The following is a 26,915-nucleotide window of genomic DNA, read 5'->3' as shown; positions in this document are numbered from 1 at the left end:
ATGTACTCAATATATAGAATTAACTAATTAATTAGTAGTGTAATAGTAATAATATTATAGTAAATATGTACATCATATATACCTATATAATAAATAACAAGGTATATAATATAACATTGTTAAAGATAATTTTACTTGAGAATATTCTTAAATATTACCCACCTAGGTACCAATAGTATATTCACACAGCAATTCAATGATTTAAAAATAAATTAAAATAATTCATAATAGGTAGGTACTGGTTAATATTTTATAAAAAATGCCGCGAATGTGAAGTACCTACCTATTTTAAGTTATTTTTTTATATGTTATAAATGTAAGCAAACATCTAATAAAAATGTTTGTTGAAAATAACAATTATTCAAATAGATATTATTGCTTATTATATGTAATAAAATAAATAAGTAAATAAACATATTGAACAAAATGTATTTTTACTATATCTATTCAGTACATAACGTAGATAATATAATAAATATTAAATCTTTAGTATGAATTACTGTCGCTAGGTGACTAATCATAAGTCACCTATACTTTCTTTAAGCTTTATAGATTGAAGTAAATTTAATATATAGGTAGTTTATACCTACTAAAAATGACTTACCTAGGTATCTCCTATCTAGCGGCACAGGTTGTAGACGAGGTTGTAGACAATATGTAGCAATGCTTGCCGTTGCTTTTGTACGTAGATCCTTATTAAAAGTAAATAGAGTATTCTCTATTCTATATCTGAAAGACTTAAAGGCGAAAGTATACTGAAACTGAACTACAGAAAACGTTAGCCAACACAAGTGTTATAACTTATAACGATGCCATAAGACATGACGCGCTCGATTGCTCGAATGAAGAATGAATGCGAAAATGAAATATTAAATAATAAAATAATATTATATTTTAAGAATAGAACCGTGCACGTTTCCCGGTCGTGTACAGTATTATACTATTATATTATCTTATTTATCTGTGATAGTACCTACTACCCACTAACCAGTGACATAGTTGGTATATTAGCAGGGGACACAGATAATATTGTTAAATAATTAGGAAAAACCCAAAAGTACCGTGTAAAATTCAAGAATTCAGATATTTATAAATTGACAAGAGTATATCAATTATTATACTTACAATATTGTTTCGCTCATACGCTGTTTAATATACTTCCATACATAAGACATTTAGACAAGTCTCACTAGTCTATGATAAAATCCAGACATCGTTTGTTTTATACACTTTACTGTTCTTACTTCTTATATAAAATAAAATAACATATATTTTTTTTTATAAAATCACGTCACTCAACCATTGATTAAATACGAAAAATAAAATAAACATACAAAAATAGGTACATTATTTGATATTAATTAATCAATAACAATTAGACAAAATATTTTGTGGTGTTCATATTTCATTTATTTGGGTACCTATTAAATGTAATATTAGATATAACTTATATAACTATATAATTATAATAATATATTATTATAATAAAAAATAATAATTTAATAATTTTAATTGACAGGAATACGTCATAATAAAAGTATTTCAATTCACGTTTTTACCGGTTAGCATGTTATTTTCTAGGAACATAACCACGACGAAAAACGAGGAATTACTGTTGTATAATATAATATAATATATATAGTAGTATTATAGTATATTATGGAATATGGGCTATTGGCATGAGCGCCGTGAGGGGGGTGCAAGGGGGTGCAATTGCACCCCCCTGGCTTGACAAAAAAAAAATTAAATTAAAAAAGTTGAATGGTATTAAAACTATTTTATTTTGTATAATTAGCAACATTATTTCTATTATTTATTATTATACATTTATACTTATTTTACATTATTGTCTATGTATATTATTCATATTACCTATGTATTATAATACTTATTTCTTAAATAATAATTGTAAACGCCTAGGTTTTTTTCCAAATTCTTCAATTGAATTTTTAATGAATTTCGTATCCTCTTCTAGTCTCTTTTTATGTACACTCATCATACACAATCCTGACAATCGGTCATCACCCATAGTGGCTCTGTTCCATGTCTTGACTCGTCTTAAAGTACTGAATGAACGTTCAATGCTGCAAGTTGTTATTGGAAGAGTTGCTCCGATCTTGATTGCGTCGGCTACAGCTGGATAAAAATCTTTTGACATTTCGATCAAATCTAAGTATTCAATAGAATCTAATGGTTTTGTATCATTTTTCCACATTTCATACCATGTTGTGGCTTCAGTTACAAATTTGATGACAAAATATTTCCATACAGTTTTACAATATCATTTGATGTGCAAATAAACTGTTCTTTACTCATGTTTTTCATAGCATAGGGATGAAGATCCATTAGAGAAAATGATTGATTGTGAATTTTAGAAAAACGATCTTTTAATGATGATATAACTGATTCTAGATAAGGAACGAAAATGGATATTCTGAAAAACTCTTCATGGTTTGTAGATGAATAATTTGATCTTTGACTTTGTCGTGCAGCTACTCTAGGTGGACGTATTTCAACATCAAGTTCTTCAGCGATTTCTTTAGATTTTGCAAATAATACGGTAAATTCGATCGACGAATCATTTCTATACAACTGCAAAATATCAACTAGTTTGGTTATGTGATTGTTCACTGTTTTCAAATTCATATTAACTTGTTGAAGTAGATTGCATACTGATTCAAATTTAGCGGAATAAACAGCTATTACTTGCAATGTAACAATAAAAACTGGTGTAGTAGCAGCAGTAAAGAATTGATAAGATTTAATTTTGGTTTTTGCATTTGCTGTACTTTTTGATAGTTCTTCCAAAGCTTTTACAATAACAATAAAATTGCCAGCAAAAATTCTAATACTCTTATATTTTGCTGACCAACGAGTTCCACAAAGTAAAGGAATATTGGGAATAATTTTTCTACTCAATGTGCTCTCTCTAAAAAAATTTATTATTTCTTTTATGATCCCGGTTGTATTTCTTACTTCACTTACGTTATTTAAATCATTGAATACAAGATTCAATACGTGACTAGCACAATGGAAGAATAGTGCCATAGGATAAGCTTCATTAATTAATTTTTGAACGCCACTTATATGTCCAGCCATTGTAGCGCATCCATCATATCCTTGGCCCACAAGTCGATTCAAATCTAAATTACAACTTTCTAAAAATTCAATGATGGTTTTGGCAATGGATTTAGAATCTAGTTTTGTAAGAGGCGAGTAACCAAGAAATTCTTCACAAATTTTGTGTTTATGAAACTTAACGTCGTAAAACAAATACCGAACATCTATTGACAATTGTTCGGTGCCACTTATATCGCCAGTCTCGTCAGCTAAGACCGAAAAAACAGATGAAAGTTTCACTTCTTCAATAATATTTTGTCTAAGTACATTAGCACAAGTTTTAATTAGTTCATTTTGAACTTCATGTGAGATATACAACGCATTTTTAGCTCCAGACTTTAAATGCTTATTCAAAACTTCATCCCCTGATTCGACACGGAATTGTAATAAATCTGTAAAAACGGAACCTTCGTCATTTTTACCTCTTAGTGGAAGATCGTGCTTTGCACAAAATACGATTGACGATATGATAGAACAAAGTTTCACCCTGTTTTCTTCTATTTCTCTATTAAATGCCGAATCTATTTGCTCATGAACACTCAATTGTTTTCTCTCTTTTGAGTTTAAAAAATGTTGTGACGTATTAATTGCGTCTTTATGCCAAATACTATTTTCATGAGCCTTTGAAACCTCGTTAAATTTTTGATATTTTATACATGGTGAAACAATGAATGCTCCTTGAACACCTCTATGTACTCAAGGTCGAAATAATACACAAACGCGACATAGTGGGCCTTTAGAAACAGCTGAGTAACTTAGCCATGGATAAAGTGCAAACCATTCTATACGAAATACTCTCGTAGAGTCGTTGGTCAAATCTTTTTTGAAGTCATATGTTTTTGGAGGAACCCAGGAGTCCTTCAATAACTTTAAACGTAATTCGTCATCAACATAGGAATTCAAATACAGTCCAATATCTAATTTATTAGCACCAACAGTCAACTGATGAAGGAGTCGTGGCACTTCTTTTTGTTGGCTACTATTAGAACTATTAGTACTTAAATTACCTATGTCATTATTGCCTTCATTTATACTTGATGAAATTGATTCTATCTTACGTTTCTTTTGCAAAAAATGTCGTATGTCACTCATTTTTATATATTAATAATTTTACGCGAGAACTAAAATAATATATTATATATGGCGTACTTGGTATTAAGCACGTTGAGATACACACACGGACACACTACTAATAATGATTCAAATTTATTGTATCACGGAAAAAAATATTTACCAAATAAATTTGGGTGACGAAAATGTAGTTGGTATAATTATATTTTAGTTGGGTTTGATACAACTATATACTGACATTTACTATAAAGTTATGGTTAGAAATTTAGTAGTTGTACCAATAAAATTTAGTCGGCATGATTAAATTATATATAGGTACAACAAAATTAATGGTTAAACAAGCTAAGACTTATAGTTAAAACTATTTAGTTATATTTACTAATAATACTAGTTGAAGTAACTAAAACAGGTGTCTGCATATGTCGATAGCTAAACGTTTAGGCATGATCACTATATTATTCAGTTGGAATAATTATAAAATAAAGTTGTTATTGTCGTTGATAATATTGTGGTTATACTATTATTAGATGCATAAGAAAAACCAAAATATCGCGCGTATCCTTTGTCCTAAGTCCTAACATTCGTATTCGTGCGTATTCGACGCGCATTGTGTGTCGTACGTGTCAGTACGTATAAAAAATAAAAATTATTACCCATAATTATTATAGGTTCCAATTGTTTTTATATGTTATTATTTTCATTCACCCATCGAGCATCGGCCATCATTACAATAATTTCCAGTTTCCACTGCACTTTTTCAATTACTTGTGATGTGTTAATGCGTGTAATTGTGTATATAAACTTTTTACAGTTGTTTAGACCTAACTACTTATTTTTTTTTATATTTTATATCGTGCTTGTACACAGTAAGTAGTAACTACTAACTAGTAACGGACTTATAATAATATATAACCAAATATTTTTATACCTTCGTCGGGCTTTTGACGTCCGTTATTGTCATCGACACTGCGTATAATTTATTATTGATCGAGTTTCTTCGCTATGGATGAATTTACTGTTGGCGTGCTGATTGAATGGGGATTTGAAGAATTGATTGATACGTTTAAAGGTAATTATTATAATTATTATTATTTATTTAACAATATTGGGTTTAGTTAATATTATGATACCTATACAGTTTTGAATGTACTTTAAATGTTTTCTAATTCTAAGTTCTAAGTTTTTAACAAAATACATAGGTACCTAAGATTTAAGGTTATAGCTTATATATAGGTAGTATTATCTGACTAAAAAATTAATGTTTCTATTGTAATTAATCTATTAATCTTAGTGTTTTTAAATGTAACTAGATGAGGAAATTGGTAAAGATGAGTTTATGTCATTAACAGAACTAATGGTTAAAGAATTAATACCAAAGATGGGTAAACGTGCATCATTTTATAAAAAATTAACTAGGCTAAAGAAATTCAAGTGAGTAAATAAATTATTATACCTACCTACCTACCATATGTATATCAATCATGGTAGTATAATATGTTTGTGTTGGATGTCAGGATATTATATAATATGAATGTCAATATAATTGACAAATCAGTCACTGGAACACTTATTGTACTATACATAATATTTTATATTAATTTATATTACTTGCCTATTTGATTATTTATGTACTTGGCAAGTATACCTGTCGTTAGAAATATGCATTAGAAATTTAAATCTTTATAATCTATATTCAGTATTCTCATATTATGTATAATATAAATTATATTAAAATATAAAACATTAGTTAATACTTCAATATTTACAATGATTTATTGTAAAATGACTAGGCATTTGAACCTTAATTACTTTAAGTACAAAATGTTTCTTATACCTCCCTAATTGATTATTTTTTTAAGTTTTTTAATTTAAGATAAATACTTGACTGGGTATCTCATATAAATGGATTATTTTATAATTATTTTAACCAATAGGAATCAATCAAATGTACTGAAGCATCTATACCTGCAGCTATTGCAATATCACCTTCAGTGCCAGAGGATCAAATGAGTAGGCTCTTAAAAGATTTATTTTTCTTAATACACTTGAATATTTTTATTTCACATAAATACCTAGGTAACTATTTATTTTAATTTGCATAAAATATGTTTTTTAGACGAACATGTAGATAATGTAAATATATCTAATATAACCAACTTTGAGATTTATGAAGATGATTTATTTGGTAACACTCTACTTGAATCTAATGATCAAGCAATAATATCACCATTTATAGGTGGTAGTTCTCAAGGTAGTTCTAAATATTTTTGTATCTTTGGTTGTATTGTATTCATTTAATTTATTTAATATTATTATTTAGAGACTGAAAAAAATGTGATCAACCATATTGGCACTTCAAAGAATAATTGCCATCAGTCATTAAGTACTAATGAAATTGTTGAGGTTTATTCATTTATATTAAAAAAAAAAATGTTAGAACTATAGTACTTCATTATTTTTGTTTTATTTTTTAGGCAAAAATGCTAAAAATTATGTTAGTGACATACTCAATAAATATAGTGATGGCAAAGTAGTACTTAATTATTATGATTCTATTGGCACATTAAATCAATATACAAGAAATTGTTTGTCTTCCATCATTATTAAACATGAAATCCAACAGTCTATCAAAATTGAAAAAAAAAGATTTTCACTATTAGCCAAAGGTATATTCTTTCTGAAGAGTGTTTAGTTTATTTTCACTGTTACACATTTACAAAAAGACTAATTTTTTATGATTTAAATTTTAAATTAAAGGTATTGAACAATTATTTCCATGTGAGACTGGAGAAACCTATTTTACCCCTTATTTTAAAGATGGAAATAATGTACACCCAATGAGAGGGAAATTATATGACAAATATTGTAATCTGCGAAAGCAAATTAAACAAATAAATCCATCGAAAGTTATTGTAACATCACAGTCTGTAGAAAATGATATTTTAATTGATGATGCCGGTATTAATTTCCTATTGTAAGATCATAAATATTTTATATTTATTTTAACTTTTAATATTTAATTATTAGAGTGTAAAGAAAAAATATTGTGGCTTAAGAATAATACACTACCTACCCAGACTCTACATAAATATTGGACTGAAACATCAAATTATAGATTGAAAATAAAAGAAAATTGTATTGACATTTATCCTGCCTTTAAAAGTCCTACTGGTCATTTATTAGTGAGTTTTATGTTTCATTGTTTATGTAAATAATACAATATTGTGCACAATGAAATTAACAAATTATAATATTAACCAGGGTTTTACTAAATTTGTATAACATGTTTATTGTTTATATACTTTATCAAATATGTTGTTTGAAACAACATTGGATTTACTTGTATTTTTATTGTTATAGATTGAAATAGATTTCCAGACTTTGTACCCTGGAAAAGAAAAACTTTTATTCCTTAAGTTTGACATATTTAAAGTCAAGTTAATCAACTATATTGATAAACTAAAAAAACGTTTTTCATTACAAGACGAGTCTACATTACTTTCCGAACTTAAAACCCCATCAAGGCCTGGTAATTAATAATTACTACCTAACTTAATTAATATTTTGTTTAATAAAATTTTTTAACATAAAAAAATACCATTGTCTTTTTAAAGGTAATGATAACATATCTGTCCTCAAACTTTTGCCGCAACTTTTTCAACCATTAACAATCAAGTTGGACAAAAAACGTAAAATAGACGGCAAACATTCAATTTGGAGACCATCGAAGGCTGAACAAGCAGATTCTTTTGTTTTATTTATACCTGTAAGTTTAATTAATACATAGATTTCAAATAATTTCAAGTTTTACTAATTTATATTTTTGATTATTAATTTTTTGGTAAATTTTATTTCAGGATGTCTCTGAATTAAGAAATGTCCATGCCCAAAAAATAGAAAAAGCAATTCAATATGGTACAACATTGCAGCCTTATATAGTAATCGTTGATGACAATGACATTTATGCTGTGATCAACAGCATATATTATAAGTTAGAAACACCGTTAAAGGCATTAGATGTTTGTTACAAATCTTATTTTGCTCTTAACTTACACTATCCTCAAGAAAGTGAACAGATTTGGTTGTTTATCCAAAACTATTTCTTCGATACAACGCTCAAGTCAGATAAACATGTTTTATTTGTTAAAACATTTATAAACGATTTAAATAACATATAATTATCACTTTCTAGTGAGTACTATAAGTACTACACATACACCTAATTATAATATTTTATTTTTTGTTTTATTTTACAATAAGTAATTTAATTTTAATTTAAAAAAAATATTTCATTTAAATAGTTTAATAAATACCTATTACAAACATTAGACGACTTTTGAATATAAAGATGCCTTCTTGTTTTTTGTGCAACACTAAATTCAACTTAAATTCTCATTTGTTAATACATATAAATATTTTTCATGATCCAAAATCTATAGATGAATTTAAATGTAATGAATTAAACTGCTTTAGAATTTTTAACTCTTTTCATTCATTTAAAAATCATTTAAACCAACATAATAATCTAGACACACAATGTATAAACACACCACTGTCCTGTAATTTGCCTGACATAACAACTTCACAAGGAACCTCTGATTTAAACGATTTCCATTCTTCCATTAAAAATCATAATTACCCTCCAAAACCTTGTCCAGAACCAATTACAATTACTGAATTTATAGAAACACTTCAATCCAATACAATATTTTTAGCATCAAAATGGTATAGTAATAATTTAATTCCCAGAAAAATAATTCAAACACTATTTGACGACATTCAGTTATTTAACGATTCATTTTTATGTAATTTAAAAACCAAAATTTTAGAAATCATAAATTTAAACCAGATTGATTTTAATGAAACAAAAGATTTGTTTTGTATGTTTGATAAACTTTCCCATACATTTTCTAATATCAAGTCTGAACATCTCCGTTTCAAAATGTTTGATAAAATGGGAGTTTTAATTCATCCAAAAATGGTTGAAATTGGGTATAGATTAAATGATAAGCTGAGAAATGGCCGTGTTATATTTGAACCTAAGACAGTTACAATGTCTTTTATTCCATTGAGGTCTGTTCTTAAAATGTTATTCCAAGATTGCAATTTATTTCATGTGATTCTTGAATTTATGAACAACTTAAATTCTAATTCAGGATGTAATACTATTTCTAATTTTGTTCAATCACAATTGTGGCAAAGTAAATTAAAAAAAAATCCAGGAAAAATATTAATACCACTATTTTTATACTTTGACGATTTTGAAATAAATAATGCATTAGGATCCCATGCAGGAAATAATAAACTAGGTGCTGTTTATGTATCCTTGCCATGTTTGCCTCCTGAATTGGCATCTTCATTGGAAAATATACTCTTGGTACAGTTATTTACATCCAATGATAGACAAGAATTTGGAAATCAAGTTATTTTTGCAGAACTTATATCTGAATTAAATTTTTTAGAGAATGTAGGGATTGATATATTATATAATGATAAAATGTATAGAGTATTCTTTTCTTTAGGCTTAATTTTGGGTGACAACTTAGGTTTGCACTCAATACTAGGCTTTAGTGAAAGTTTTGTCGCGCGATTTCCCTGTCGTTTTTGTAAATCACCAAAACTAGATTGTCATAATCAAGTTACTCAAGTCGATGGAATGCTAAGAAATAAAACTAATTATGATGAGGACATATCAATAAACAATATTACTCTTACTGGTCTTAAAGAACTATGTGTTTTCAATCAAATAAATTCATTTCATGTGACTCAGAATTTTGCAGTTGATATTATGCATGATATTTTGGAAGGCGTATGTAAATATGATATAGGTATGATCCTAAAAAAAATGATTTATGATTTTAATTATTTCACAGTTGATACTTTAAATAATAGAATTGAATCTTTTAATTACGGATCAATTGATATTCGTAACAGACCACCTCTTTTATCAACTGCTCTATTAAAAAATGGTTTAATAAAAATGTCTGCAAGTGAAATGCTTCGTTTTACAAAGTATTTTGCTTTAATTGTAGGAGATTTAATACCATTGAATTCAGAAATTTGGTGTCTATATATTAGTCTTAGACAAATAATTGGTATTCTTCTGGAAAAAAGTATAAAATATGATGACATAGAGCTTTGTAAAACCCTTATAACAGAACACCATGAGTTGTATATGAATTTATTTAACACAATCCTTAAACCAAAATTTCATCATATGGTACATTATCCAATGATAATAAAAAAGTGTGGTCCATTATCATTAATTTGGTCTATGAGATTTGAGTCGAAACATAAGGAACTTAAAGAAACAGCTAAATCAATAACATCAAGGAAGAATGCATGTTATACTTTAGCTTTAAAACATCAGCTTAATGTAGCTTATAGAATTTTATCAACTAAAAATAAATTAATTGTAAATACTACTAAATTAGGACGCCTTATTACAATACATGAATCAAAATTAACTGAATATAATAATTCTGAATTTTTAAATAATAATTTTAATTTTTTAAATGATAATATTTCATTTGTTTCATGGATTAATTTTAAAGGTACTTTGTATAATTATAATAATATGTCAGTCCTTTTACAATTAAGTGAAGATCCATATATTTTACCAACTTTTGGTTTAATCCTATCACTATTTATTGCTCAAGATGTTGATAATAAACCATTTATAGTATGCAATATGTTTGCTTGTAATTATTTTAATGAACATCTTCAATCGTATAATGTAACTTTAACAAATAAATTAGTGTGTTGCAGTATTGAAAATTTAAATAGTGTACATCCAACGGTATGTGTAAAATCAAATGGTTTATATTATATACCTAAGTAATAAAATACATGTTTTTTTTTAAATACCAATTTTCAATATTATATAAAGTATAAATTTAATTTAGTTACTATAATATATATCTGTAAGTTATACAATATATTATATTGTATAACTTACAGATAATTATTATATTTTTTTTTCATTTAATAAATATTATAAATATGTTAATAAAAACAGTTTTTTTTTTACTTATTTTATTTTTATTTACTTTTATATTACATATTTACTGAACTATTTTAAGGCATTGACTATAATTTTTTAGTAAGGTAACTAAAATTGTATTCCCTAGTGCAACTATATATTTTAATTTAATCAGTATTTTTATTTGGTAGTTTCAACTAATTTAATTAAGGTAAATAACTAATTATGAAGTCAAATTGATAAACAATTGTAGTTATTTTACTTATATAATTCAGTTAGAATGCATTAAAACAATAGTCGTCTTAACTATATGAAATAGTTGAAATGTAACTAACCAATATTTAGTTGTGGTGACTATAATCTTCTAACTATAAAATAATAGTATCCGGAACTAAAAATATAGCTATGCCATAGGGAACTATAATTTACAGTTAATGTACCTAAAATTGAAGTTAGATCAACCAAATATTTTTTTCCGTGTAGAGTGTCGATGTATAGGACATGTCAGTTGTCACGTGTATAATATACACTGTATATTCAATATATAAATACGTAATTTTTATCGCATGCGATAAGCTTAACGAGTTTTCGTGTAGGATAAAGGTTACTATTATCATTATTGGGTTTCCTAATAATAGTCACTAGCCCACATTACATTGGAATTGTTAAAAAAAAAAACTAAAATAACTTTCTATCGTCATACAATTTGAAAAAAATATTTTTACGTGTTTAACCAATGTATTATTATTATTATTATTATTATTACTAATTATTATTATTATGGGCCGGTTCACACTATCCGTTTTCTCCGGTCCGTTGGTAACCGGTGTAAAACTGATGCATTTTTACCGGATTGTGGATTGGCAGCCAAACCATCCGTTTTTGTAATCTGTTGTTGCAAAATTATTACATATATAAGCATTCTTTAGAAATCAGCGTATACCTACTTGCACGATGCACCCCCCTGATAAAATTCCTGGCGGCGCCTATGGCTATTGGGCTGTTTGTAGTGTGTCTTACGTGTTATTGAAATATTCAAAACTATCATAATAATATAATATTATAAGTATCTAATATTATACCTACTTAGAGAAGCAACATATTAAGTTTTTCGCAATAATTATTTATAGACCATTTTATATAAATATATTACCTAAATATTAATAATTTTATACGCAAATAAAAATATTATTTTAAAATTCTGTTAGTTTTAATAACATAATAATCATTGTTACAAAATAATATTTTATTATTTCAATTAAAATGTCATAATATTAATATTTTCAAAATATAATTGAGATATTTTGTTTTTTATAATATAATAATCAAATTTTTAAAATATAATATTATTATTTCTGTTAAAATGTCATATGTTATAATATTCAAAATATATTTTTAATAATCCGTTTTTAATAATATATTAATTATAATTATATAATTTATTATAATTTAATTAATTCAGATTATCAGTTTATCATTTCGTTTATAATGTTCTATAATTAATATTTTTATAATATTACCTTGCAAAATAATTATTTGAAATTGTATTAATATATATTTGATAATATTATTGTTTTAATGAAAATATGATATTAATTTCATATTATCATTACTAAAATGCTATCTGGGTTGATAGTGATTTAAGATTGTCTAAATATTTTAATGGTGCGTGGTCTGTCCATATTTCTATGTGTGTACCGTGAACATATGGTCTAAAAGTTTCAAGCGCATACACTATTCCTAACAGTTCTAGTTCAATTGCACTATACTTTTCCTCATTGGCAGTGACACGTCGAGAAATATATGATACGGGATGTAATAATTCGTCTACTTTGTCTTTTTGTAATAAAACACTTGCGATTCCTATTTACTTGCATCTGTCCATATGGCAATTGGTATGCTTGGGTTGAAATGTTTTAACAACGGTGGGTTTATTAATTTTTTTTAAAGTATTTTAAATGTTTCTGTGTGTTTATTCAGCCATTTTACCGGAGATTTTTTTGATTCGAAGTGGCCTCTAGTTAAATCTGTTATAGGAGCTACTATTTTAGCATATCGTGGTATGAACTTTCTAAAAAAATTACATAATCCTAAAAAACTTCTAGTTTGTTTTATATTTTCTAGCGTAGGGAAATTTTTTATTGCTGCTAATCCTTCCTCATTTGGTTTAACTCTATATTGATTAACGATTTGCCCTAGTATTTTCAATTCAAAATATCCAAATTTACATTTTTTTGCTTTTAATTTAAACCCCCTTTTTCTAATTCGCTCTAATAATTTTTCTATGATAATAAGTAGTTCTTCAAATGTTTTTACATAATTTACGATATCGTCAACATAATTAATGGTGCCTAAATAAAGTAGTCCAGAAAGAGCAGTGTCTACTGCCTTAGAAAACTGTCTTGGGGAGTTTTTATATCCAAATGGAAACCTAGTCCATTCATACAACCCGAACGGGGTAATAAACGCTAATTTATATCGGTCTGTTTTGCCAAGTAGAATATTCAAAAAGCCTTGTTGCATATCCATTATGTTAAAATACTTTGATCCTTCTAAACAATGAAATATTGTTTGTATATTCGTGATTGGAAAATTCTGATATGGTACTTGTTCGTTTATTTTTCTGTAGTCAATTACTAATCTTTTTGTCTTATCAGCCTTATTAACTAAAAATGCTGGACTAACATATGATGAATTTGATGGTACAATTAAACCTGCTTTTAAAAGTTCATTGACTTGTCTTTGTAATTCGTTTTGTTCACATAATGCCAATCTATAGGGTGGTAAATTTACTGGGTCTTCAGTTAAGGTGGGTATGGGTATATCTCTTATATCAATAGCGCCCAAGTCCATATCATGTTGCGCGAAACAATCCGAAAATCTTATTAGTAGTTTTTTTAGTTTTATTTGTTGATTTATTTCCAGTTCTGTGTTAATGTCAAACTCCAATTCTTTATTATCAGCTGTTATATTGTTTATGTTATGTATATCAATGTCTTCGTTCTTATTAATGAGCGTGTTTTGCAAGATTTGTAAATTGTTTTTAATGTGCGCTAATTTACGTTCGTGAAGTTGCCCCCCCATGACCCCGCGGACTTCAAACCGGTATCAAAATTTTGCAATTTTTATGCAACTAATTGCATGTCTCGGGAAAAAAATTGCAATCCTTCGTGGGGCCCGTAAAAACCAAAATACTTATGGGGAGGGGCAACTTCATGTAAGTCCTTCCCTCACTTGATGTCATGGTCCCTTAGACTTCGAATTAGAGTGGATTGATCGGTTTTAAAGAAAAATAATATGATTTTTCCATTATATATATTTTTTATATTAACATATTTTTTATTAGGTACTGTGTTTATTTGCAGTGTATTTTTTATATTTGTCGATTTAAAAATTTTTTTTTTTTATTTAGTATAGAGCTATAAAAAGAAAATTTAAAATACTTTGAATAATCAATTCAAATATATAAAACAATCCTGTTAAAAATACTAGTAATATCATACATTATATGGTTAAGTTGTGAAAATTTCCAAGAAATAATATAATAAATTTTCATTAAACTATAAACAATTTTTGAAAATATTAAAATACATAATGATAAATAATATAATAATATTTTGTGAAAATTTAAAAAAAAATTGATAAAATTATAAAAATAACCAAAATTAGAATTCAAATTTATTCAAATACTGTAGACATTCATAAATATATCCAATAAATGGTGAAATTTTGATATTTTTTCCGTTGTGCATAAAATATGTACGTATTATAATATATTTTTTAAATACCTTAAGTTAGTCTATCAGACTTCAAATTGGTATGAATTATTTTAACATATGAGCACTGTTAATTCAGCTAAATACATTGCACGAATATGTATAATTAAAATTTGTTAAACTAAATTAATCAATAAAATGTAATGTATACGTAAAATAATTATTTTACTCAACATTTTCGAAAAGCGTATATTATTGTTAAACAAATTAAATTAATTAAAAAAATGAAATAAAATAATAACAATACAAATTAATTCTTGAACAATACAATTTTTTTTTCGTATTTGTGATATCGAAAAATTAAAAACAACGCCGAACAATAAATATTCTCCACTTTATAGTGTGAAATTTGGTTGCTTAGCTTGGATTACGGCTTAAGTGGTTCTTAACAGTTTTCGCAAAGTTTTACATTTTGTAAGACGGATACAACACATGCTTGTGTAGCGTCCCTTTTTTTTTTTATTTGAAAACAAATGCCTCGTCGACTATAGGGCCATTGGCTACAATATATTACATAATTTTTACATTCTTGTAATAACTAAGGTAATATCAATAATACAATAAATAAATAGGGGCTGTAAATAAAATTGATTGTAATATATTATAGGTGGGTATATTATACTTATAATATATATTATTTGGATATTTTTTATTAAATTTTTTTATGAAGTTCTGTATCCCTCTAGCGTCCTTTTAAATAGGTCAGTTTCATGTAGGTGTTGTTATATTTACGAATATTTCTTTAGAATTTATCACATAGTGTAAAAAGTGTGAAAAAATTGGACTATTTAGCTTATACTTATAAATTGACTAAAAAGTATAAATATTTAACATTTAAATATTTTTATATTGAAAACCTATTTTGGATTCATTTACATACGTCATACGCGGTTTCTCTGTCCCCCTTAATCTAGAGTCTAGACCTTAGTTTTTCTTATCAGGTTCCTATTGGCGTATTATTATATATATTTGTGAGTGTAATGCCATATAGCCAAGTTGTTTTATTAAAATATGTATTTATAATAGCTATTTTTAGTATTGTTGTCCTTCTGAGTCGATGGATTTTATGGCTATTATTGGAACCAAAATCATCAATTAATTAAATTAAATATGATTTATGCTATTTTTGTACTATAATCGTATTTTAGTAATATTTATTTATTTTATAAAATGTTTAAAGTATATTAATGATGTAATCATTCATTCACCAAATGAATGGCATGGTGTTATGTTCATATATGAGAACACAGTTATATTATTAAATATTATAATTAAAAATCATTACATGTTAAAATTGAATTGTTGTAAAGTTGACGTGTAGGTTCCTAACTTTTTCACATACGTGTTAAGTGTTGTTGTCCAGTTTAAAATATTTCCTTATAAAATTATATTACCTATACCTATTATAGGCTAAAGAATATAATTATTATCACGTTATTATGATGGAACAAAAAAAGGTAAGTCAATTATTTTGTTATTTATATTATAGTTTTTATAAAGTGTGATGATAAATTGTAAAATAATCAATAGCTTAATAATAATTATGGTTAGGATTTTAAATAAAATTATCTATAAAAAACTGTTGGGCACTATCAGTGGCACCGAAGTTTCACCTGACCCCTCCTCTCCTTCAAAGATATAACCTGATTATCTGACCAAATTTTAAACTTGACAAACAATTTTTTACCATTTTTATTTTATTTTTGATAATCTTTCTATTTCTTTTCCAATTAATACGTACGTAAGAATTAATACATAAATGTATATATTGTAAAAAGCGGGTAAAGTTTTGCTGTACATTAAATATCTAGAGAAGTCACTGTTAATGGATGTGTTAAATTTTAATTCAAGAATATAAAATTATTCTATTAAAAAAAAAAAAAAACAATTCTGAGTGAAGTCTGTTAGTCTTTATTAATTTATTATGATTAGGACTAGGTTTTCTATGCGTGTTTTTCCTTGACTTAAAATTGATTGGCTGTCAAATTAAACATATCACGGTATAATTCGATTTTTGAATATATTATTAATTTTAAATTGTATTTATCTAATGAACGTCTATAATAATTTATTTATTTGTAAATTTATTAAATTATTTAATATTATTTTGGTTAGACGAATTAAAGGATTAGGTAAACATTATGCATACGTTATTTTTGTTCTCCATTAAAACAACGAGTTTTAGGCAATAGGCATAAATCGAAACATCGTTTCAGTCACCACTCATTCGTGTTTCAGAATTTGAAAGAACATAATCCTATCGTTACAGAAATATTCAATGTAAAAATAACTACCTACTTTAAATAAAAAATAATCCTATATTTGGATAATTAATAGTTATAATAAATGGTTAGTAACTCAACATTAATTGTATGTGAGAACTCATAGGTACCTAAATTGTTATTTGATAATCACAGGTTTGTATTACCAAATTCATAATTCTAATTTTCTTATATATAAAAATGAATCGTAAAATGTGTTGGTAAGCGCATAACTCAACAATGCCTGGACCGATTTCGCTCATTCTTTTTTTGTTTGGGTCGTAATTGTCAGGAGAAGGTTCTTACGGACGAAAAATTTGAGAAAGTTATTGGGTTAGATAAATATGACGAGGTGGTGATGAAATTACAGAAGCGCCATCTATCCAGCAAATAGTCAACTAAATTATTCTTGGTAGTCAATGGCAACCATTTAAATAAAATAAATCATTTATTTAAAATGTTTTTAAAAATGCATGCAAATAGACATACAAACTTAAATTGTTGTCATAGTAAAGAAATTAAAAATCTTTATATATAAAAATGGAGACAAAAATATATAAAAACTAGCTGTCCCACCCGGCTTTGCCCGCGAAAAAGTCACCTCAGGTGAAAACCGAGATTTTTTTATATTATATTAATAATAATAATAGCTGACCCGACAGACTTCGTATTGCTTACTTCATTTTGCACTTCGTTGCCCGTTAATAATGCCAATTCTATATGACTCAGACTTTCTTCAATACGTTATTTAATATTCGATGGATGATGTTCTAGATTTATCTTAAGTTTTCTATTGCCCGGAATAAAAACTCTGATTCGCAGCAGTATATTATTAGGTAGGCAATCTGTTTGTACGTAAGTGTATTATTTAACTCTAATAAAGTATCAAAGTTATACTAAGTTTGACATAATACGGTAGATTAATATAATCAATTAATACATAATCCTAACCTAGGCTTTGATTCTCCTACTATAACTTTTATTTTATCAGTTTTTATATTTATTACAGTCTGATTTTAGATGTTATGTTTATCCTTGGTTGCCCATGTATTGTAATATTGTAATTTGTCGGCAAAAAATTACTTTACATTATGGTTTTAAAAAAAATATTTATATTGAAATACTAGCTGGCTCCGTGAACTTCGTTGCCCGTTAAAAATGCCAATTCTATATAATATGATTCGAATTTTGATTAATTTGTTATTTAATATTCGGTTTAACGGTGTTCAAAACTTATATATTTTCATTGACCGTTTTGATTCTCAAAAATCTTGTGAAACCACCACTTTAATATGCGAATTTTGTAAAATGCTTTCTTATTGCACACTAAATTTGTGGTACGATTTTACGAATGTACCGTGTAAATTTTAAGCATCGATCTATCATTGTTCAGGCTCTACGTTTATTAGTCAGTGAGTTACTCAAGTCATAATATTATAGTCATTCTGCTTGCCGTTGCCGTGAGACTCTCTTATGATTATGCGAGCAGTATATTATCATGTAGGTAATCCACACGTGGTGGATTGCGGACCCCGCGAGATGTGTACGTAAGCTTATAATTTCTAACACTTAAGTTTCAAAGTTATATCATTTTTTTATTTTACTACGGTAGGTAAAATACAATAATGTGCCATCTCGTGGTTTTTATATTGTTGCCTGTTGGTAAAACAATAAAACTTGGTATAACTTGTTATCTTCGTTTATTGCTGTGAATTTGAAATTTACTGTAGACATTGACTTATTTTGCTAATTCTTATTTTTGTTGTTATGGTTTTAACAAAATATAACAACAGGTCTATAATTATTATATTCAATCATAATCAATAGTGACCTTAATATAGTTTATTTTCTTGCTGGACTGCAGTGACAGTTGTTGTTGTTTTACAACCAGATTCCGAAGTTTTCTGGTGGATTTTACTAAAATTGTACTACATAACTACATAAGCACCTTCTCTTGCGACCAATAGGAGCGAATCATCAGTGAAAAATGTTACAAAAATGGGGAAAATAAATAATGATAACAAAAAAATTGTTACCATGATTACCGAAAATAAAATAGTAATAATAATAATAATAATAATAATAGTAATAGTAGTCATCGGTATTTTTTATTTTTCATTGTATTTTTTTTTAATTTTCCGTGCAATTTTCTTAACTTTTTCTTACATAAGAACCTTCTCCTGGAAATTACGACTCATACAAAATAAGAATGAGCGAAATCGATCCAGCCGTTCTCAATTGATGAAATGTTATACATTTTTGTCTCTATTTTTATATATATAGAAGATAGAAGATAGATAGATTATTGTGAACTAAAAAAAAATTCACTCAATAAATTTCAAATTTCCAAACTAAAATAACTATAGAAACCATAGATTATATTGATTGTACATCGAGCTGATGTTTAGATGTCTACCATAAAGTAAATAAAGACAATGGTATCGAGTTCAAATCCCAGACATCAATGAATAGATTTTGCACTTTTTCTACTTATTCGGTTGACTTTTTAAAAATTTTCTTTCGTAAAAACTTTCTCCAAACAATAACAAATACAACTAAAAAATAATTAGCGAAATCGGTTCAGCTGTTCTCAATTGATGAATCTATACTTATAAAATCCAAATACCACTCACTCACTGATCACTGTATCTCAAAAACTACTCAACGTACAGACTTGAAATTTGGAATGGGGATTCTTCTCATATTTTCACCGTGCAATAAGAAAGGATTTTTCGAGATCCGCATTTTAAAGGGTTGCTCAAACGTGAATTTTGAAATTTACGATGGAAATTTTGTTTATAATTATTGTTTATAGCTGACCCGACACGGCGTTGCCCGTGTGTTACTTTCTTTTTTTGCATTTTCGTATGCCGTGTGTTAATTTTTAATTTAATCTTATTGATAGTGCTAATATTACGTCGAATTCACGACGAAAGATTTGTAATGTGGCAGTTTTTGTGCCTACGTATTTTAAAAAATTCTCCTGAACAGAACCGTCACCCTGGTGATAGGGCGTTGTGAATAAAAAATAATTAAATAAAACATATATAATGATTTAAAAGTAAGTAGTTATAGTTTTAACTGTTATAGTTTTATTTAATTATTTTTTATTCACAACGCCCTATCACCAGGTGACGGTTCTGTCATGATTTAAAAGTAAGTAATCGCTTTATTGTTAATCATGTGAATCATAATTATTATTATTATCATTGTAGTACTTGTGGTATACGATGTTTCTTGTTTGATTACCTGGCGCATAGATAAACAAATCTGATGGTTTTCCAACACGGGAACAGGCAACATACAATTGACCATGTGAGAAGTATGGGTTTTCTAGATTAATACCACAAACACTTAATGATTGCCCCTGTGACTTGTTTATAGTCATAGCAAAAGCAAGACGCACTGGAAACTGTAGTCGTTTAAACTCAAATGGCACATCAGTCGGAATCATTGGGATGCGCGGTATGAGAACATCTTCTCCTTTATACTTTCCTTTGAGTATAGTTGCTTCTATCACATTGTTTAGTAATTTTTTTATCGCTAACCGTGTACCGTTGCAAAGACGCGGTTGGTTGATATTTCGCAACATTATAACCACCGATCCAACCTTTAATTGAAGATTGTGAGGTGGCAATCCTGGCAAATCCAGCGAGTTTAAAAATTCCGGTGGATAGTTGACTACATCATCTTGATTAGTAGCCGAATCAACTGATTTATATATCATCAATTCGCCTGTAATTTGTTCTTGAATTTTGAAATTTAATTCATTTACATCTATGTTTTTTGCAGCCAGTATAGCTCGTTCGCTCAACCAATCATGGTTTCTGTAATTTTGAGAAACATCTGGAAACACCTTCTGAATAAGTTCATCTTTTGATCGAGTTAACTGACAAAAACTTAGAGGAAAGTTAATGCAGCCAGTCAACATGTCTATAGGAAATTTGCCATTACCAATGTCAATGAGTTGTTTAGAGAATATGTTTCCAGATTGGTCATTTTGCAACTCGACACGCATATTCTTGCTTAAATGAAGTACTTTGACATGTTTCCACAAACTGGAGGACTTTAGACATGCATTGAGTTCATCAGCTGGCGTTGATCGTGGAATCACCGGCAATGTTTGACGAAAATCTCCTGCTAATAAAATCATTGCACCACCAAATCGGTTATTATTGCTCCGTAGATCTTTTAAGGTTCTGTCCAAAGCCTCCAAAGATTTTTTATGTGCCATCGTGCATTCATCCCAAACAATCAATTTACATTGCTGCAAAACCTTTGCCATTGCAGAGTTCTTCGAAACGTTGCAGGTTGGAGTTTCATTGCTATGCATATTTAATGGCAATTTTAGTGCTGAATGGGCTGTTCGACCACCTTCAAGCAAAGTTGCTGCGATTCCCGACGAAGCGAGTGCAAGTGCAATTTTATTTTGTGAGCGAATTGTTGCTAATATTAATGAAATCAAAAAAGTTTTTCCTGTACCACCAGGTGCATCTAAGAAGTAAATCCCTCCAGTTTCATCATTTGTTACTTTCATAAGAGTTTCAAATACATACTTCTGTTGTTCATTTAACAGTGGAAGATTTGTTTGAATTAATTCTTTCAAATCGTTGAGATCATACAGTCTTTCTCGATGCAACTCTTGGTTAAAAGCGTCATGCATTGGACGATTGGGCGCGGTCAGGCCTAATTGAATTAATAGTTTGTTTGACATTATCAAGCACATGTCCTCAATTGAAATCAATGCTTCATTGTAAATTTCTTCACTGATTTGTATATTTGGATTTCCCATTCTATTCTGTATTTGATACAAAATATCATCACACATATAATCTTTGTACTTGATCCACAAATCAATTGGGTTTGATGGGAAGCATGTAGATATGATTATAGAAAACAATGTTCGTATTTGATGAGCGTGTGATGATATTACAGCATCATTGAGAGTTTGATCCCAATGAGCGTCATTTTCAAGCAATTGCAAACGTTGACAGGCTTCTCTGTAGGATACACACAATTCACCATCAACAGTTCGTAACTGTTGGAATGATGTTGGGCCACGTACATTGACTAATAGCAGTCGTAAGTAAAAACATTCATCATTGCTTGGATGTACTGAATAAATCCGGCCAATCGCATCGGTGGAATATACATCTGTATATCCTGGAACTGGTTTTCCTTGTTTCCGTCGTATAAATCTCCTTGAGGATTGATTCCAGGTATAATATTTTGGCATTTCAGAATATAGCAATGTTTGTGCGAAATCATCGTTTTGGCATGTCTCAAAAAAACTGGTTAATGTAGTAGATGGTGGCTGAGCAGCTCTTTGTACTGCGTTCTGTGCTGTAAAATACACTCTTTGTCCATTTTCTAAATGCACAGCTAAGTGAACAACAGAAGGGTGTCTCTCATGAATAGGAAAAGAAAATATTCGCCAAACTGCTTCATTACTACTGACATAGCGGCCCATTTGGTATTGGGTAACTTCATCATTGGAATTCTCTGCACCAATTCCAATCACAGCCATATCACTCCCTTTGGCTACATATTTGCAAATGTATTTAATAGATTTCACTGAATGGCAAGATTCAACGTTGATGTGTGCTTTGAATGTCTTTGATAAAATGGGTGAATATGGAACAATCCAACGATTATCTATTTCAATATCTTGTTGATTTAATTTGACAATTGTTGATTTTCCATTGTCTGCTGTCGATCTGCGACGATACAATGGATAACCGTCATTACCAGTAATTGTTTCCGATATTAATGTCCGTGGATATCGTTTTGAACATTTACCATCCATCATACACGGTGAATTTTGATTAAGAGTTCCACAGGGACCATGTATCATGTTTTTGATAACTACCTCATGCAATCCAGGATCTACTTGTACATTAGGGATTTCAGCTGATATCACTGCATCAACTTCATTTGGCCTTATATTTTCAACCAACCAAATCAAAATGTGTGCATGTGGCAATCCTCGTTTCTGCCACTCCACACAGAATACATCCAGCAGCGTGTCTCACCAAACACATTATGTTTTACGATGAAATCCATTAAAGATTTCAACTTTTGTCTAAAGACTCTGGCTGTAATATCATGACGATCAATGGGTGATTGCCAGAGAATAACTCCTGATTGATTTCTATCCATTGCGGATTGCATGTAAATGTGATGAACAAATCTGCTGTACCATAATGACGAACATACGACATGGCATCTTGAGCATATTCGTGCATATGCCGAGGGCTTCCGATGTATGTTGCTGGAAGAATAGTCATCCGACCGACATTCTGTGCATTTCCATCAGTATTAATCGCATCTCGAAGGTGAATATACTCTTCAGATCGGAGTTTGGTTTGATTCAACCTGATGAATGTTAATCTTTCCGTTTCAATTTTAACATACATGTCAACAACATATTTGTGATATAATCGCCGACATTTCAATATGTGATTATCTTCATTTTCCCGAATCATTAGGCGGTATGAATAATAGTTCATTGAACTGACTTTTTTGTTGGTTTCAGAACCTGTAAATAGATTTTGTTTTAATAACATTCAAATATAAAATTAAAATACATAATATAATGACTGAGATATTATCGCCATAGCTAAACTAATATTTTAGTTACCTGCAATGGGATTTATCATTTTTATTGAGAAATCGTAGCCATCTTCACCTTGCCAAAATATAATGGGATATTGCAGTGCATCATATGAGCGGTGTGTTTCCTTTATACGTTGTAATTGATCATTCCGACGACGTAAAACAATATCACGGGATTCCAAGTTTTCTCCAACTACAACGATAGCAACTTCATCAATAGTTGGTGCATTAAAACGTCTTGTATGTTGACCTGCAGGTGTTTTATCAGCTCTGATTACAATTTTGTGATTATCGGATGGCATCAGATCCAGGGCAGTTTTAAACAATATAATCAATTGATTGTGCTGATGAAATAAAGTTTGTAATTGTTCTACAATAGACCTCTTTACTAAATTGTTATGTGCACAACGCAGATCAATTTCTTGTGGTGAATTGCCCATAAAATAAATTTGCAGGAATTTGTTGTCGCTATCTGACACTGGTAACAGTGAACCTGCTCTATGATATATTTGCCCTTGTATCTGTAAATAAAAAAAATATATTATGGTGTGGTATAAATTAATGGATTGTCGGTGATCAAACTTAAATAATATTTGATCTTAAAAAGTATATATTTAGTTTTAACTAATATCTATCAAATATAAAATATAATAAAAGTGTCACTGAAACTGAAACACCATAATATAATATGATGACTAAGTGATATATTTCGTAATGATTAAGAAATTGAAGATTAGTGACACATCTTAACTTTGGTGACAGAAAATTTTGTTCGCTAAAATAATTATGAGTAACTGCTATAATACATACCTTGAAAGTTGGCATAAAATTTTCCCGAACTACATTTGTTGCCCCAAATGAAGTCATTTGAAAGCAATTGTTATATTGTTGGATATTTGTCAAAAAGTGTATAGAATCTGTTCCTATTCCTGAAACCAATGAGTACAATGGTTCTGGTGGTGGATCCAATGGTATCAATTTCACTTTACCATTTGCGCAACACAATCCATTGGCTTCGTTTTGTATTTTAATGCCTTACAGTGTGAGCAAACCGAGTTCATAGAACCAATAACAACACATTGGTAGTTACTGTAGTCAATTGACACATCGTAACTAAAAGCAGCTCGATTCAAACTTGCTCGCGCTTCACGCGTTTGTGAATTAGATCGGTAATTAGCTTGGTTTGTAGCATTTCTGGTTCTTCTACCTAAATTGCTTCGTCTTATAGGAGGCATATCAAATATAAATTATTTTTCACTAATCACGAACTAAACAAACACTAACTAACTAAACACTCTGCACAAAACACGATTGTTGGTTGCCATGGATACGATCAGTATTATATTATAAATATTATAGGAAGGGCTATTTTAAAAAGAAAAGGGCTATTTTTAGGGTTTTTCCAGCAATAATTCTAATTTTTCTAGCCGTAAAAACCATCCTTGGACTTCAACGAACATTTGCGAACATTTGCGTTGTTTGTATGTCTATTTGCATGCATTTTTAAAAACATTTTAAATTAATGATTTATTTTATTTAAATGGTTGCCATTGACTACCAAAAATAATTTAGTTGACTATTTGCTGGATAGATGGCGCCTCTGTAATTTCATCACCACCTCGTCATATTTCTCTAATCCGATAACTTTCTCAAATTTTTCGTCCGTAAAAACCTTCTCCTGACAATTACGACCCAAACAAAAAAGAATGAGCGAAATCGGTCCAGGCGTTGTTGAGTTATGCGCTTACCAAATTTTGCGATTCATTTTTATATATAAGATAAAATGGTTTGCTATAACACCTTGATTTATGTATTAAAACATTATCACTTTATATTCAGCTAATTTATGTAAAAAACATGTAACATGAAGTCGTAAAATACCCTACGCATAGTTCGGCTCTGCGTTTTATTGGTAAAATACACTTTCTTTATACATCAGAGATTAATGCATCTCCGTTTCGCACAGTTTATGTACGGTTATTTCTATTCTTATTTAAAATTGTTAATTCTACAAATTAATACAAATAATTAATATGGTTGTGAACGTTGATTCCAACTGATTATCCCTTTGAATTAAAAAGAATACAATCCCACTCAAAGTTTGCTAATAAATAATAAGTCTCAAGGACAATCATTGAGCATGACAGGGATTGATGAGAGAAAAATGTTTTTCACTTGGACAGTTCTATATCACATTTTTTAAAGTTAGCTCTGCCAGTAGTTTGGTTATTTTAGCCCCAAAAGGGCAGTACTAAAAATACTGTTTATAAAGAGTATTGAGGTGAATAAAATCTATAATATAAAAATGAATCGCAAAAGTGTTGTAAGCGCATAACTAAACAACGTCTGGACCGATTTCTCTCATTTTTTTTTTTGTTTGGGTCGTAATTGCCAGGAGAAGGTTCTTACGGACGAAAAATTTGAGAAAGTTATCGGGTTAGAGAAATATGACCAGGTGGTGATGAAATTACAGAAGCGCCATCTATCCAGCAAATAGTCAACTAAATTATTCTTGGTAGTCAATGGCAACCATTTAAATAAAATAAATCATTTATTTAAAATGTTTTTAAAAATGCATGCAAATAGACATACAAACTTAAATCGTTGTCATAGTAAAAAAAGAAATTAAAAATTTACATACATAAAAATGGAGACAAAAATATATAAAATTCATCAATTGAGAACGCTGAACGATTTCGCTAATTATTTTTTAAGAGTATTTGTTATTGTCTGGGGAAGGTTTTTACGAAAGAAAATTTTTAAAAGTCAACCGAATAAGTAGAAAAAGTGCAAAATCTATTCATTGATGTCTGGGATTTGAACTCGATACCATTGTCTTTATTTACTTTATGGTAGACATCTAACATCAGCTCGATGTACAATCAATTAATCTATGGTTTCTATAGTTATTTTAGTTTGGAAATTTGAAATTTATTGAGTGAATTTTTTTTTAGTTCACAATAATCTATCTATCTTCTATCTTCTATATATATAAAATAGAGACAAAAAGGTATAACAGTCATCAATTGAGACGGCTGGATCGATTTCGCTCATTCTTATTTTGTATGAGTCGTAATTCCGGAGAAGGTT

The 26,915-nt window shown here is 28.6% G+C and overlaps 4 protein-coding genes across 4 annotated transcripts; 2 read left to right on the top strand and 2 right to left on the bottom strand.

Annotated features, from left to right (window-relative positions):
• Positions 1 to 2,238: 2,238 nt before the first annotated feature.
• On the bottom strand, positions 2,239 to 4,212 carry LOC126554605 (zinc finger MYM-type protein 1-like). The gene is made up of 2 exons (XM_050209661.1): positions 3,916 to 4,212; positions 2,239 to 3,741 (listed from the first exon to the last, which is right to left on the bottom strand). The coding sequence occupies exons 1-2, from the start codon at positions 4,210 to 4,212 to the stop codon at positions 2,239 to 2,241; spliced, it is 1,800 nt and encodes a 599-aa protein (XP_050065618.1).
• A 981-nt stretch (positions 4,213 to 5,193) lies between these two features.
• Positions 5,194 to 8,394, top strand: LOC126554604 (uncharacterized). Its single transcript, XM_050209660.1, has 12 exons — positions 5,194 to 5,260; positions 5,502 to 5,622; positions 5,706 to 5,763; positions 6,126 to 6,201; positions 6,308 to 6,442; positions 6,512 to 6,594; positions 6,671 to 6,857; positions 6,949 to 7,149; positions 7,219 to 7,373; positions 7,552 to 7,720; positions 7,806 to 7,957; positions 8,049 to 8,394. The coding sequence occupies exons 1-12, from the start codon at positions 5,194 to 5,196 to the stop codon at positions 8,367 to 8,369; spliced, it is 1,725 nt and encodes a 574-aa protein (XP_050065617.1). The 3' UTR covers positions 8,370 to 8,394.
• Positions 8,395 to 9,145: 751 nt separating this feature from the next.
• LOC126554603 (uncharacterized) lies at positions 9,146 to 10,647 on the top strand. The gene is made up of 4 exons (XM_050209658.1): positions 9,146 to 9,392; positions 9,474 to 10,019; positions 10,065 to 10,254; positions 10,626 to 10,647. The coding sequence occupies exons 1-4, from the start codon at positions 9,146 to 9,148 to the stop codon at positions 10,645 to 10,647; spliced, it is 1,005 nt and encodes a 334-aa protein (XP_050065615.1).
• A 9,674-nt stretch (positions 10,648 to 20,321) lies between these two features.
• On the bottom strand, positions 20,322 to 25,060 carry LOC126554600 (uncharacterized). Its single transcript, XM_050209655.1, has 6 exons — positions 24,916 to 25,060; positions 24,636 to 24,859; positions 23,851 to 24,346; positions 23,287 to 23,748; positions 20,460 to 23,237; positions 20,322 to 20,350 (listed from the first exon to the last, which is right to left on the bottom strand). Exons 1-6 carry the CDS (start codon positions 25,058 to 25,060, stop codon positions 20,322 to 20,324), a joined length of 4,134 nt encoding a protein of 1,377 aa, XP_050065612.1.
• Positions 25,061 to 26,915: the final 1,855 nt, after the last annotated feature.

The sequence above is a fragment of the Aphis gossypii genome, unplaced genomic scaffold (genome assembly GCF_020184175.1).
Source record: "Aphis gossypii isolate Hap1 unplaced genomic scaffold, ASM2018417v2 Contig00552, whole genome shotgun sequence".
NCBI classification, from domain to species: Eukaryota; Metazoa; Arthropoda; class Insecta; order Hemiptera; family Aphididae; genus Aphis; species Aphis gossypii.
This window is presented reverse-complemented; position numbering and strand designations above follow the sequence as displayed.

Excerpts from the sequence above, each read along its gene's own strand:
- LOC126554605 (XM_050209661.1), bottom strand. The coding sequence starts at position 4,212 with ATGAGTGACATACGACATTTTTTGCAAAAGAAACGTAAGATAGAATCA. Across the intron at positions 3,742-3,915 it reads TGACCAACGACTCTACGAGA|GCTCATGAAAATAGTATTTG; the intron begins GTATTTCGTATA and ends GAGGTTTCAAAG.
- LOC126554604 (XM_050209660.1), top strand. The coding sequence starts at position 5,194 with ATGGATGAATTTACTGTTGGCGTGCTGATTGAATGGGGATTTGAAGAA. Across the intron at positions 5,623-5,705 it reads ACTAGGCTAAAGAAATTCAA|GATATTATATAATATGAATG; the intron begins GTGAGTAAATAA and ends GTTGGATGTCAG. Across the intron at positions 5,764-6,125 it reads CAGTCACTGGAACACTTATT|GAATCAATCAAATGTACTGA; the intron begins GTACTATACATA and ends TTTAACCAATAG.
- LOC126554603 (XM_050209658.1), top strand. The coding sequence starts at position 9,146 with ATGGGAGTTTTAATTCATCCAAAAATGGTTGAAATTGGGTATAGATTA. Across the intron at positions 9,393-9,473 it reads TCAATCACAATTGTGGCAAA|GATCCCATGCAGGAAATAAT; the intron begins GTAAATTAAAAA and ends ATAATGCATTAG. Across the intron at positions 10,255-10,625 it reads CCATTGAATTCAGAAATTTG|GACGCCTTATTACAATACAT; the intron begins GTGTCTATATAT and ends CTACTAAATTAG.
- LOC126554600 (XM_050209655.1), bottom strand. The coding sequence starts at position 25,060 with ATGCCTCCTATAAGACGAAGCAATTTAGGTAGAAGAACCAGAAATGCT. Across the intron at positions 23,749-23,850 it reads AATGATAAATCCCATTGCAG|GTTCTGAAACCAACAAAAAA; the intron begins GTAACTAAAATA and ends ATCTATTTACAG. Across the intron at positions 23,238-23,286 it reads GCCAGAGTCTTTAGACAAAA|ACACGCTGCTGGATGTATTC; the intron begins GTTGAAATCTTT and ends GTGTTTGGTGAG.